The following is a 14245-nucleotide window of genomic DNA, read 5'->3' on the forward strand; positions in this document are numbered from 1 at the left end:
AGATTTGAACCTAACACAAGTTGACTAACATGCCAACTGATTTTCAGCAAAATAAACAAAATAACATTAAAAATAGACAAAATGACAGCAAGAACTAAGCTCCTAAGTATCTAGGAAAAATCTCACTGCTCTCAACACTCCTCGTTGAGAATTTTCCTTGATACTCCAAGCTTTTTCTTCATTTCTTCAAATTTGCTCTTAGGAAGAGCCTTGGTCAAAACATCAGCAAGTTGCTCATCGGATTTGTAGTGCAGCAACTTGATTTCATAGCCTTTTTCAGCTTCTCGCAAGAAATGAAACTTCACTTTAATATGCTTAGTTCTTTCATGTTGAATTGGATTACTTGCAATTGCAATGGCAGACTTATTGTCACACTAAATAACAGTAGGTTCAACTTGCTCATTTGCCAAATCCTTCAGCAGCTTTCGAAGCCAAATTGACTAGTTAGCAGCAGCAGCAGTAGCATAGATGTATTCAGCCTCTGCAGTAGATTGAGCTACCACCTCTTGCTTCTTTGAATTCCATGAAAATGGACCTGATCCCAATGAGAACACGTACCCAGAAGTGCTTCTCATATCATCCATACAAATGCCTACCACTGTCTACATATCCCTCTAGCTTTAGGTCTTTACCTTTCAGATACCAAATCCCATGGTCTGCTGTGCCTTTTAAATATCTCAAAACTCTTTTTGCAGCAGCAAGGTGACCCAAACTTGGTGAATACATAAATCTAGACAATAGACTTGCATAATACATCAAGTCAGGTCTTGTGGCTGTAAGATACAATAAACTTCCAATTAAACTTCTTTATTCTGTTGCTTCAGCCTTTTCAATCCCATCATTCTTGCTTAATTTCCCATTTCCCCCAAGATGAACTGCTACTGATTTGCATTGATCCATCCTGAATTTTTTCAAGATATCAAGAGCATATTTTCTTTGTGAAATAAAAGTGCCCTCATTTGACTGATGAATCTCCATCCCAAATCTGACATTTCAAATTCAGATTGCATCTGCTGCTTAAATTCTTTTAACAGCTGAAAATCACTACCCGTTACAAGCATATCATCCACATACAAGGATACTATCAATTGTTTCCCATCATCACAGGTTTTAACATACAAAGTAGCTTCATTTTCACTCCTCTTGAATCCATGATGAATCAAGTGTGTGTCTATTCTTGAATACCAGGCTCTAGGGGCTTGTTTCAGCCCATATAATGCTTTCTTAAGCTTGTACACCTTAACTTCTTGCCCCAACACTTCATAACCCTTAGGTTGACTCACATAGATTTCCTCAATCAGTATTCCATTTAGAAATGCAGATTTCACATCTAAATGAAACACTTTCCATCCTTTTTGAGCTGACATAGCTAATTACAACCTGATGGTGTCATGTCTAGCAACAGGAGCAAATGTGTCTCCAAAATCAACTCCAGGCTGCTGTGCATAGCCTTTCACAACTAGTCTAGCCTTGTGTTTGAAAATTGATCCATCAGGATTAAGCTTGGTTCTAAAAATCCATTTCAAACCAATTAAATTTTTTTCTTTTGGTTTTGAAGTGAGTTCTCAGGTTTGATTCCTCTCAATTGCATCAATCTCTGCATCCATTTCTTGCCTCCATTCTATGAACTGAGAAGCTTCTTGATAGTTGATTGGCTCAGCAAAAACTAGATTACACCTCTCATAGATTTCAAACAGAGGCTTGGTCTTCTGCACCCTTTCATTATCTTCATAATCCATTTCTTGACTGACATCAGATTCAACTGGCCTTCCTTCTTCATTGCTAGAAGAGCTTTCCTTGTGACTTGAGACATACTTCTTCATAATCTTCTGCTCATTCCAGTTCCAAAGAGCATCCTCATCAAATTGAACATCTCTACATATCACTATTTTTTTTGTTTTTACATTGTAGAGTCTATAACCTTTGGATTGACCTGCATACCCCAAGAAAATGCCTAGCTCAGCCTTGTCATCAAGTTTACTTCTTTTAACAGCAGGAACATGCATATAACAGATTGAACCAAACACTTTTAGATGCTTAGCAGAGGGTTTTGATCCAAACCAAGCTTCTATAGGTGTCGTTCCATCAACTGACCTTGTAGGCAGCCTGTTTAATAAATAAGTTACTGTATAAATAGCCTCAACCCAGAACTCTTTTAGAAGCTCCTTCTCCTTTAACATACACCTGGCCATTTCAACAATGGTTCTATTTTTCCTCTCTGAAACACCGTTCTACTGTGGTGAGTAAGGTACAGTCAAATGTTGAACTATTCCAGCCTCTTCACAAAATTTTTCAAATTCAACAGAGGTATATTCTTTGCCATTATCTGACCTCAAGGTCTTAATTGTACATCCACTTTGCTTTTCAACTAAGGCTTTGAATTTTTTGAACACACTGAATACTTGTGCTTTGCTCCTAATGAAATACACCCAAGTCATTCTAGTTAAATCATCTATAAACAAGATGAAATACTTATTTTGACTCAGGGAGGGCACACTCATAGGGCCACAAACATCAATGTGCACTAGCTCTAATTTCTCTTTGGCTCTCCACATTGAATCACTTGGAAAAGATTGCTTATGAAGCTTACCATACTGACAACTATCACAAATCTCACCACTGACACTTATAGTAGGAATATCCCTCACCATACTATGAGTTTGCATAAACTTCAGAGAAGCAAGATTAAAATGCCCATATCTCTTATGCCACAACCAAGTTTCGTCAACCTTTGAACTATAAACATGCTGATTCAAGCTTTCAGATATTAATGGAAAACTATTAATGGAAAACTATTTTCAACCATTTTAGCCTTAGCAACTTCACAATTTTCAGAATCACGAATATGGCACCAAAGATTTTTAAACAGAAGAGAGTATCCCTTTTTCAACATTTGTGCCACACTTAACAGATTTTGATCTAAACTTGGAATGAAGAGAACATCAGAAATGTATTTGGTACCTTTTCTAGTCTGCATAGCAATGGTACCTTTGCCTTCAGCCTGGACCATCTCTCCATTACCAAGCTTCACTTTAGTTCTCATTGATTTGTCTAGAGAACTAAAAAGATCCTCATTTCTAGCCATATGACTTGTACAACCACTATCAATGATCCATGTGAGTTTGTCTACTTGTTTAAGTGACTGTGAAGCCATGAATAAATGATCATCTTGCTGCCTGGACTGATCATTAGTGAAATTTTCTTGTTGAGTGGATTGTTGAGCTTTACTTTGCTTGAATCTGCAATCTCTTGAAATGTGGCCATATTTTTTGCAATAGTGATATTGTATAGGCTTTACACGATTCTTTTGCCAACAATCCTTCTCCAGATGATTTGTTCTTTTACAAGTAGGACAAGGTGGAAATCTGCCCTTCTTGACAGCTTCACTTCCACTTTCAGGTTGCTTCCCTTTGTTGTCTCTCTCTTTTGAATCTTTCTTAACCTCCATTACTTGCTTTCCTTTCTGTTTGGCAACAAATGCCTCCTTAGAAGCATCTTCTTCTCTAATAATTCTTCTTTGCTCAATGGCTTGCAAGGAACTTATAAGTTGTGTAAGGTGATCTTGCTCAAATCCTTTGAATCTTCCAAAGATGAGATTTTGGGTTCAAATCATCGGGTAGGTGACAAGAACTTTCTCCACAACCCTTTTATCCGATAAATCTTCACCCAACAACTTAATTTTGTTGACCACAGTCATTAATCTATCTCAGTATACTCTTAAGAGTTTCAGATTCTTTCATCTTTAAAACCTCAAATTCCTCCTCAAATTCAGACGACATTTGCTTTGAGAGTGCACTTCCTTGAAACTCACTTTAAGTAAATCCCAAGCTTCCTTTGCTATCTCACATGCCATAATTCGTGAAAATCACCTCGTAAATGTACATGAATGCATGACAAGGCCTTGAAACCTTTAGCACACTCCTCACTATGAGCTCTTATCTGTGCAAGAGTAGGATCCTCCCTCAAAGGTCCTGGTTGCCTACCCGTTTCAGTCACTTCCCATAGATCAAAGGCTTTAAGATAAGCTTTCATCTTGACAGCCCAAATAGAGTAACCTTCTCCAGAAAATACGGGAGGAGGTGGAGCAGAATATCCACTTGAAGCCATCACTCTCAGCTCTAGTGTTTAAGGTTTTTTTTTTTTTTTTTTTTAGTGCAGGGAATTCTTACTTGTTTTCTCTCTTTTTCAGGCCCTTAAAGATCATAAGGAGCTCTGATACCATTTATTGCAATTTCTGAACTGAAAATTGCTAGAAAAAAACAGAGAAGAAAGTGATTCTTCTTATAAACTTCTCTCAGCAGCTGCGTAAGAGAGACTTCATTTAATCTTTTTCATATATCAGAAGTCTTACCCTTTTTGGTACATAACAAACCTGCTCCAACTACTAAAGTAACAAAAACATGGTGAAGCATGGTTACATTCCCCAATTTAAGGAGTAGATTTGAACCTAACACAAGTTGACTAACATGCCAACTGATTTTTAGCAAAATAAACAAAATAACATTAAAAATAGACAAAATGACAGCAAGAACTAAGCTCCTAAGTATCTAGGAAAAATCTCACTGCTCTCAACAAGGATTATCAAGGGAGTTGAAGTTTGCTAGAAAGAAACCGCTTGAGTGGTTCACCTGGCCCATGGCAAGCCTTGCAGATCCAAGCCTGCCAGGACAAAGAGTGGAGCTTGCCAAAGTGGTTTCACTTTTCCACCTTATGCAAGACGTTTTCCATTTCTGTGGAAGGATCGATCCACACAGTCTCTTTGTACGAGCCGTCAATAGGTAAAATTTTAATGAAATCAAACAGAACAAAAATTTTTATGTTTTATACATTTTTACTGTTATATATATGATAGTAAGAAATGAAATGAACACATGCAGATGGGACATTGTTGCTGCAAATGACTAACCAGACTATATGAAGATATGTTTAAAGGCTGTATTTGACAATATTGATGAAATTGCTTACAAAATTCATAGAGATGGTGCTGCATATAACCCAAAACGCTCTCTGCATAATACGGTATGCATATTCTTAATTGGACTTGTTTTTTTTTTACTTCTAATGGGATTTGAATTCGAGATTTCATAGTTTTTAAAGTTTTAAAAATGAATTCAATATTGTTGAGTTAGAGTTCAAGACTTCATCCTAAAGTCAGCTGCTAGTTAAATTCACTTTCGAAAGAATGATTAAAAAGGGTTGTGTGCTTGATCAAACAGCGGACAAGACTGTGCAATGCATTGCTAGGAGAAGCGAAATGGGCCGCTGTTGGGCAATTTCCAAAGGCAGAAGAGTATTTAAAGATTGCAAACGATACTTCAGGGATAGATGTGGTGCCACTGCACACCTTCTTTCTGTTGGGTGAGGGTACAACAAGGGAAACAGTGCACCTTGTCAATAATGATCCACCCATTAGATCTTCTGTGTCAACCATTTTTCGTCTTTGGGACGGCTTGGGAACTTCAGTTACGGAAGCCAGAAATCATGTGATGAACAAGATTTCAGATACATGGAAGCAACTCAAACTACATTGTCTCTCTCCAAATCCATTTTCAGCATCTTTCACAAGGGCTGCTCTTAACATTGCAAGATTGGCTCCTTTGATACATTGCTTCGAGCATAGACCAAAGCTCCCATGCCTCCAAAAAAACATCAAGTCCCTGCTCTTTGACAGGATTGCGGTTTAGGGTCCCACCTCTCTAGGGAAAACTATTTTATTGCATACAAAGGGATACTAATTTTTAGGAATTTCGGTATATTCAATAATTAGCCATATAAAATAATTTCTCAAGCATATTACACTATAAGATATCTTATTTTCATTTTTTTTCGACTTACAGCATTTTTTTTTTCATCTCACTATAACATTATGATATTTAAAGTCGGTTTACATTAATAAAATTTTAATTATTAATATATAATATTATATATTATTATTAATAAATTATTATTATTATTATTAATTTCATTTTTAATGATAGTCCTCTCACATGAAAAATTTTATCTAAACTTGATTTTTATAAGTTTAAATGAGATTAATTTTATATGAAATTTATTAATTTTTTTATGTAAAAAATTATTTGTATTTTACTTCTATCAAAATAGGGTTTGGATAATTATAAATCATGTGTTAAACATAGGATTAAAAGGAATTTTCAGCTAATTTTACAAAAAAAAAATTATAGAATGCATGGATAATTGCATATAAAATAATATAAAATAATAAGTTAATAAAAATAAATATGTAAATAAATTTTAAAAATATAATCATCAAACTTTTTTTACAATAATTATTATACTTATTTATATATTATTTTTAATTTATTATTTTATGTAAATTATTATATCCCAATAAATTATTTAATGCAATGGATATAAATGTATTTTCACTCACAATAATTTGAATTTTATTTTGTTTTTAAAACATTTAAGAATTAATTATTTTTTTTATGAGCGTTAGTAAATTTTTTTTACAATATTTTTAAAAAAAATATTTGATGCATTATTTTATAATATGACAGTCAACGGTATAATTTCTCTAATTTTATTAAGATGGAGCAAAATTTGTTGATGTGGAGCGTGTTTCACACTCCAACAAATCCAACAGCAGGCATGGTATAAACGGCAACGCGTGGTGAATACGAGCGTACTTGGCGTGAAATTAATCCACAACTCATCAGGCCTCGGATAACAGGGAAGCAATTACGGATTGGAAGCGACTGGACTGGACTAAACAAGGATAGCCCTGCAAAGATGAAAAGAAAGCTATTTGAGAAACAAAATGTTTAACAAATTCAACGCCCCTCTCTTTCTGGGTCTTACATTTCCCTGCTTCAACTATTCTTGGTAGAGAAAAGAATCGATCTTTCATCTATAAAGCAAGCCACAGTCACTGTATGTTAACCCTTTTGTCTGTTTAGCTTTACTTTTTCTTGTTTCTTGATTCAGTTGTATCTTTAATGTATTGCATATGTTTTACATATCGATGCCATTCTTGTGCTTTTTCACATTTTCTATGCCCGCTTCATTCATCCATAGCAATACAACTTCCTTCTCTTACTTATGCTCACAATGGAAAGTCAAGTATTAGGAAAAACCTAGGATTTTTAATTCCTCTGCTCTGTCAATGCAAAACCTGATATCTTATTCATACAAGAAATTCGTTAAATCTAGGACAGTGTAGTTAGGTCTCTCTGGCTTCGTAATTGTGTTCTGCTCATGGCAACTTTGGTAAATTCAGTCTCTCCTTTAACCAACCCATTCACTGACACTGCAAGAATAGCTTGCGGATTCTTTTCCCATGTACCAAATCTTCATTCGTTCTCACTTAACAAAGGATTTGCTAGGGTTTTAGCATCTACCCAGATCACAATTTCCCCCAAAGACTCTGTCGTCACACTACCCAATTGGAGATCCGGTAAGAATGACCATAGAAATAGAGAAACTAGGCTGAATGATGCATTTTTCCATCTGGAATGTATGGTTAAAAAGGGACACAAGCCTGATGTTGTTCAAGCAACACAGATGTTGTATGATTTGTGTAAGTCAAATAAGATGAAGAAGGCCATAAAAGTGATGGAAATGATGATTGGGTCTGGTATTATTCCTGATGCTGCTTCTTATACTTTCTTGGTGAACCATTTGTGCAAAAGGGGGAACGTTGGGCATGCAATGCAATTAGTGGAGAAAATGGAAGAATATGGCTATCCAACCAATACAGTTACCTATAATTCGCTTGTTAGAGGGCTTTGCATGCATGGAAACTTGAATAAAAGCTTGCAGATTCTGGATAGGCTAATGCAGAAGGGGTTGGTCCCAAATGCATTCACTTATTCATCCTTGCTCGAAGCAACTTATAAGGAAAGAGGGGTGAATGAAGCAATGAGGCTTTTAGATGATATTATAGCCAGGGGTGGGCAGCCTAACTTGGTTAGTTACAATGTTCTCTTGACTGGGTTGTGCAAGGAAGGTAGGACTGAGGCGGCAATTCAATTCTTCAGGGATTTGCCATCAAAGGGGTTCAATCCAAATGTTGTTAGCTATAATATTATACTGCGGAGTCTCTGTTACGAGGGACGATGGGAGGAGGCAAATGAGCTTCTAGCTGAAATGGATGATGAGGAACGCTCTCCATCCATAGTTACCTATAATACACTAATTGGTTCACTCGCCATCCATGGCAGGACAGAACAGGCCCTTCAGATTGTTGATGAAATGATGAGCGGACCATTTAAGCCCACTGCTACAAGCTATAATCCAATAATTGCTCGCCTTTGCGAAGAGGGGAAGGTGGACATTGTGGTTAAGTGTCTAGACCAAATGATTTATCATCGCTGTAATCCAAATGAGGGAACATTCAATGCCATCGCTGTGCTCTGCAAGCAGGGAAAGGTGCAAGAGGCATTCTCCTTAATCCAAAGCTTGGGCAATAAACAAAATTCCTCCATCCATGAATTCTACAAAGGTGTGATCTCCTGCTTGTGTAGAAAGGGGAACACATATCCAGCATTTCAGCTTTTATATGAGATGACGAAGTATGGATTTACTCCTGATTCTTACACTTATTCATCTCTAATTAGGGGGTTGTGCATTGAAGGAATGCTGTACGAAGCTATGGAGATCTTCAGGTTATTGGAAGAAAATCATTATAGTCCTGATGTTGATAATTTAAATGCACTTATACTAGGGTTTTGTAAATCTCACAGAACAGATTTGTCCTTAGAAGTTTTCGAGATGATGATTGAGAAGGGGTACATGCCTAGTGAAACAACTTATGCTATTATAGTAGAAGGAATTATCCATGAAGAGAAAAAGGGGTTGGCAGCAGAAGTTTTAAGAGAGTTGCATCGGAGACAAGTCATGAGTCAAAATACAGTTGAAAGACTTTGTATGCAATATGACCTTGAAGGTGTACCAGTATAAAACCATGTGCGCTAGCCAGAATACAAAGAATAACCACAATAACCCTAGCTTGAGGATCCCAACAGCTATTCCTCTCCAAGAAATTTATATTGTCTCTTCAGACTGAGAGTCATGCCAAATCACGAAATTTGTGGACCGATGATTGACGAGCGGCTTCACTGGAACATTGGAAATTTGTTCAAATTTTCCGAAGGTCAGGAGGGGGCTATACAATATTTCTGCCTGCTTCGGTTTCTTTATTATGGGTGGACCAAGTATTGTGCAGATATTGCATGCTTAAATGTGATTTGCTGTGACATATAATTGATCAATTACATTCTTGAAAAAGAAATGTAATACAACATTCATTTGTGTACGAGTTGTACTCTTTTTGAGAATGTTTATAGAATCATGTCCCTTGAACTGGTCCGCTTTCGTTTGTGCTCTTCAAGGGGGATGGCTGTGCGTGAGTCATCATATACATCTTGTCTACAGGGATACTGTTCAAGGATTTCTAGTGGCCTTATTGGAATCATTTAGCAGATAATAAATTATAAAGGCTTTATTTGTGACCAAAAAAAAAATTAAAGGAACTTAAATAAATTTTGATTTCTATTTTCTTAAAAAACAATTTTTTTTTTAAATTAAAAAATCAAATTTTGTTATTTCAAAATTGACAAATAGAAATCAATTGAATAGCATAGAAAGTTCATTCTCAAAACAGTAAGCTTTGCTTTCTCGAGGAAGAGAAGCAGGCAATGGATGACTAGGAAAGATGGCAAAAAACAACAGACATACAATTTTACATAGACATTCCCTAAAATAGTTTCATTTTGTTGTTAGGAAATCTGTCAAGTTACATTCTTACCACGTATAGAACAGACCAATGAATTAGGCAACTTCATTCTCGAAACAGTAAGCTTCGCTTCCTCTAGAAGCACAGCAGGCAATGTATGCCTAGGAAAGATTGACAAAAACAATTGACAAGCAATTTTCCATAGACACACCCTAAAATGGTTTCATTTTGTTGTTAAGAAATCTATCATGGCAGTAAAACTGAACTTTACACAGTCTTGGCACATATAGAACAGACCAATAAATTACGCATCTGATTGTAATGCATAAACCTTTAAAACCAGTTTCATATATTAAGTCAAATACAACTCAAAACGTTAAATTCAATAAGTCCCAAAAACAGTTGCTAAAACTAAAAACAGGAGGCAAAAACAAATGAAGCTTTCCCTAACAAGCATCCTTCCAGCAACCCACTTCGCGCAGCACCATAAGCTGAGCTGAAGGTATCTTGTTCAATTCCAAGCACCTACTTGGATCTCTGCCTCATCTTTCGGCGCTTCCTCTTCAATCTCCTCATGCGCTTCTTCTTCCACTGAAGAAAACAAATAATTATATATTAACCTTTGGTTAATCAATTTAAACAATACACAGCTATAGGCTTGAAGAACACAACAAATATGTTGAGATTATAGATTGAAGAGCTACAACTTCTACACTGTATGAAATAATAGCACATTTGAAATAGAGCCGATAATAGAAACAAATCGGTTAAATACTCTTATGTAAAAACAACGTGCAATCCATTCCAAATGAAGACATAGCAGCGACAATTCATATCAGTTTACCACAAAAATAAACATCAATAATAATCTACGATTCCACAACTACTATCATAATTTCGAAATTTTTATTTAAGCTAAATACACAGCCCATAAGGTTACCGTTCAACAAAAAAAAAAAAAAAAAAAAAAAAAAAAAAAAAAGTAGTGAGATTATCCAGAAAATTTTGGATAAAAAATCTCGCCTCCTACGCAAAAGGCAAACAGATCATTTTATCAAAAAGGTTTAAAATCTCGAAAAATAGAACTTAACCAGACCCATCATAATTGTAAAACCCTAGTACAATTTCAAAACCCTAACAAGCAAATTAGGAAGCCAAGTTATACATAACAACCATAATGCAAACCGAAATAACAAAATCAACAATTCAACACATACTTTAGCCCTCATCTTGGTTCAACCTCTCAGGATCTACGCTTCTCACTCTATTCTGCAATTCCTCTCTAATGGAGCAGATTTTCAATTGCAAGTTTATAAGGAACCAAACAAGGGCTTCCCTTTGACATTTATCAGCGACACAAAACCCTAATAAGAATAGACCTAGCCTTGCGCAAGCACCAGTGAGGGTTATTTTCGTCCTTTGGAGGTTTCTTGGGCTTGTTAGCCCATCAAAAAATTAGTTAATGGGCTTTTTAGCCCCTTGGTTATAGAAACAAGGCTCTCATCTACGATGTTGGCCGATGCTGCAGGGTGATCTCGCTGATATAATGTCCTTGTCTTACATCAAACCCTTTAAAAATTATAAAGATAAAATTATATTTTCATCACTTTGCTTGATTCCATGCTATGTTTATCAACAATTTATATTATATATTAATAAAATATAATTTTGATCATATGCACGGGCTAAAGTGAAATGATCAAGCAATGTGGAGGGCATTGTAATATTCATATGGAGAGTTCTCTCTAGAATTGTAGAGAGAGAATTTTCTCTCTAGACTTCTCGTTTTTTTAGCCTTTCCAGAAAGCTAAGTTTTGTTTCTGGTGGCTCTTCCTGTCCTTGGTACAGGAGAAGGGATTGTCTTCAATTAGATTTTTAGGGTCCCTTCCCCTCTCCGATTAGGTCTGTATAATTCTGATTTTTGTGAGTTTCGATTGTAAATCTTGGTTTTCAAGCGGCAAGGCGGTTTGAAAAAGATATGCTGTAAAGAAGTGGTGGTTTGATGTGTCGCTTGGTTTTTGCTTCCTATGTTCGGTTTACCCTTGTCTATCGTTTGGCCTTCGGCTCTAGGAGAAGGTTTGTCGAAAGGCTGCTTGGGGATTTGCAGATCCAACATTTACAAGTGGTTGCTGAGATTTCATGCCTAAATAAGACTGAGATGCCATAGTCTTTGATTTTCTTTCCTTTTAGAGCATCGACTGTGAGCCTTGGGGCAATTTACCATAGGGTAGCGACTGGAAAAAAATTATTTATTCATATTTTTTATTAATTCATGTTAATAATATTTATTATAATTTAATATTTTATTAAATTAATAAATACTAAATAATATTAATTTTTAAATATTTATAAAATATTTAATATAATTTATTCACAATATTAATTTTATTAATTTATTAAATAAATATTAATGCTTCTTTGCATATAAATAATATTAATATTTTAAAATTTTTTTATATTATATAATTAATTTTATGTATAATTTTTAAATTTTTTTATATATAATAAATAATAATTTTTTAATTTTACAAATTAATCCTTATATGTCTATTAATTGTAAAAATATAAGAGCTTATAAAAAATATAAGAGCTTATTTATAAATAATTATAATATTTAGAATTATTTTATAAAATATATAAATAATTTTATAATTAAAAAATTTTTTGAAGACATTAAAGTAATTAATACATATTTTGAACTCTTCTTGATAAAAAAGTAATTGAACTCTTCTTAACAAAAAAAATAGTTAACGCTTTTTAGAGTAGTGTTTAATAGCCAGACACTACTTTAAATAACATCAACCTACTTTTTAATAATTATATTTTTTTTATTTTTTATTTACTAGTCTTTACCTATACTTATGACCAATTCTCTTTCTCCTCCACGTCCATTAAAATACTCATTTTTAGTAAATAATTTTGAAATAGCCCCCTTTTAGCAAATTTTTTTTTGAGTCGCCATCCTTTGATAAATTGCCCTGAGCCTTGTGTGCTTCTTTGGAAGAATTGCCTTACTTTACTTTTAGTTGTGAGGTGTCTTCTTTTTAGCTTTGGTTAGTTTAGCTCTGGCACTGGTCTTTAAAAGATGTCTCTCTGACTCCATTCGATCACTCTTGCTCAATCCCTGTTGATGGCGCGCTGCGAAAGTTTTTTTTAAATGTCTGTTTGGGAGTTTTTGTTAAGGTTGCTGGTTAAGGATAGACCTTGTTGTTGGACTTGCTCATTGGGTATAGGAATTGTATTAGGTTTCAGGCTTTGGGCCTTATTTTAATGTAAGTTGCCCTTGAACTTTAATGCAATAGAATGTACAATTTCTTTTTTTTTTTAAAAAAAAACAAGAGAATATACAATTAAAACTTGGAAATACTCCGATCAAGTTAATTAATTCCCCAAGTAGTTTCAATTATATATTTGCTATATACGTTTTGTAAGGCCAAGTGACATCCAAGTAGTCCAACCCATAGAACATAACCCTAGCATTTATATATATATATATATAAAATTTGCGCACCAATCATGCATTTACATCTCACCATCCTTATTCTAGAATTTAAATATCCTTCCTTAATGTACTTTACTTTCTTTAACTTTAGGAGAAGATCCAGCTCCTATAGTAGATACTAGGGGTGCTCCAGCAGTCTAGGTATCGGTCTGTCTTCAATATAGGTGAGTGGATAAATATATAACTCTGATATTTTATTAACTGTAAATTATTTATATTATTCTTAATTTCAATTATGTAAATGGGAACAAAAAATGGTAATTTCATGTTTTATTATTGAATAAAATGAAATTTATAATTACAGCTGAATAAATGGCCGAATACACTCAATATATACACTGAATAGATAACACATTGATGACGAGTGATTTAATTTCAGCTCAACGTATATTTATATTGTCTTTGCGATAGCACTTGATATATATATAGCCTTTGGGGCGTATATCAGGTGGTCACCCTTTGGGGGCAGCTCTGCACATGTGTATGACCATTATATTTATTGCTCTTGGGTTATTTTTATCATCATAGAGCCCAAGATGCCAGCATTGCTCTCAGGCTGCCAGAGTTTTATTATGGCACCTGAGATGCCAGCATTATCTACAAGAAACATATTGCGAGTGTATAAGGATATTGCAGATTTCATAATTTTAATATATTTATTTCAGCAATATTATTACAGCATGAATTGTATTTTAGCTCAGCTATATGATATAGATTAAATGATATTTATTCAGCTGACCTATTTTAATACAGCAGAATTGGTACTATTAAGTACCAGAACTTTATCTGTTTCCCCTTTGTTATTTATTTATCCGCTCACTAAGTAGTTATACTTACTCTCTTAATTTTTAATATTTCAAATTCTTTTGCTGATTCCATCAATAGCAGCCTTCCTTTCAGTGTTGTCCTCTCTTCCACTTCACCAACTATAGAGTATAGTGGAGCTCATGCCAATATGCTTCTTTTGGATGTTTATGTTGTTATAGTTTGCTGTACATATGTAAAGACAGCTAGAAGTTTGAATTGTAAATATTCTCTTTTGATCCTCA

General features: G+C 34.6%; 2 protein-coding genes and 1 long non-coding RNA gene across 3 annotated transcripts; 2 read left to right on the top strand and 1 right to left on the bottom strand.

Annotated features, from left to right (window-relative positions):
- Nucleotides 1–4635: 4635 nt before the first annotated feature.
- On the top strand, nt 4636–5684 carry LOC110666217 (probable terpene synthase 4). The gene is made up of 3 exons (XM_058139873.1): nt 4636–4753; nt 4910–5019; nt 5217–5684. The coding sequence occupies exons 1-3, from the start codon at nt 4636–4638 to the stop codon at nt 5682–5684; spliced, it is 696 nt and encodes a 231-aa protein (XP_057995856.1).
- A 1000-nt stretch (nt 5685–6684) lies between these two features.
- LOC110666231 (pentatricopeptide repeat-containing protein At1g79080, chloroplastic) lies at nt 6685–9321 on the top strand. The gene has a single exon (XM_021826644.2). The coding sequence runs from the start codon at nt 7216–7218 to the stop codon at nt 8917–8919; it is 1704 nt and encodes a 567-aa protein (XP_021682336.1). The 5' UTR covers nt 6685–7215; the 3' UTR covers nt 8920–9321.
- A 689-nt stretch (nt 9322–10010) lies between these two features.
- LOC110666232 (uncharacterized) lies at nt 10011–11407 on the bottom strand. Its single transcript, XR_002497119.2, has 2 exons — nt 10912–11407; nt 10011–10285 (listed from the first exon to the last, which is right to left on the bottom strand). It is a non-coding gene; the product is annotated as an uncharacterized LOC110666232 (long non-coding RNA).
- Nucleotides 11408–14245: the final 2838 nt, after the last annotated feature.

Source organism: Hevea brasiliensis, chromosome 17 (assembly GCF_030052815.1).
Source record: "Hevea brasiliensis isolate MT/VB/25A 57/8 chromosome 17, ASM3005281v1, whole genome shotgun sequence".
Lineage (NCBI taxonomy): Eukaryota > Viridiplantae > Streptophyta > Magnoliopsida > Malpighiales > Euphorbiaceae > Hevea > Hevea brasiliensis.

Bases quoted from the DNA above. Each gene is read 5' to 3' on its own strand.
- LOC110666217 (XM_058139873.1), top strand. From the start codon at position 4,636: ATGGCAAGCCTTGCAGATCCAAGCCTGCCAGGACAAAGAGTGGAGCTT. The intron at 4,754-4,909 runs GTCTCTTTGTAC...ATGACTAACCAG, and splicing joins TGGAAGGATCGATCCACACA to ACTATATGAAGATATGTTTA. The intron at 5,020-5,216 runs GTATGCATATTC...TTGATCAAACAG, and splicing joins AACGCTCTCTGCATAATACG to CGGACAAGACTGTGCAATGC.
- LOC110666231 (XM_021826644.2), top strand. From the start codon at position 7,216: ATGGCAACTTTGGTAAATTCAGTCTCTCCTTTAACCAACCCATTCACT.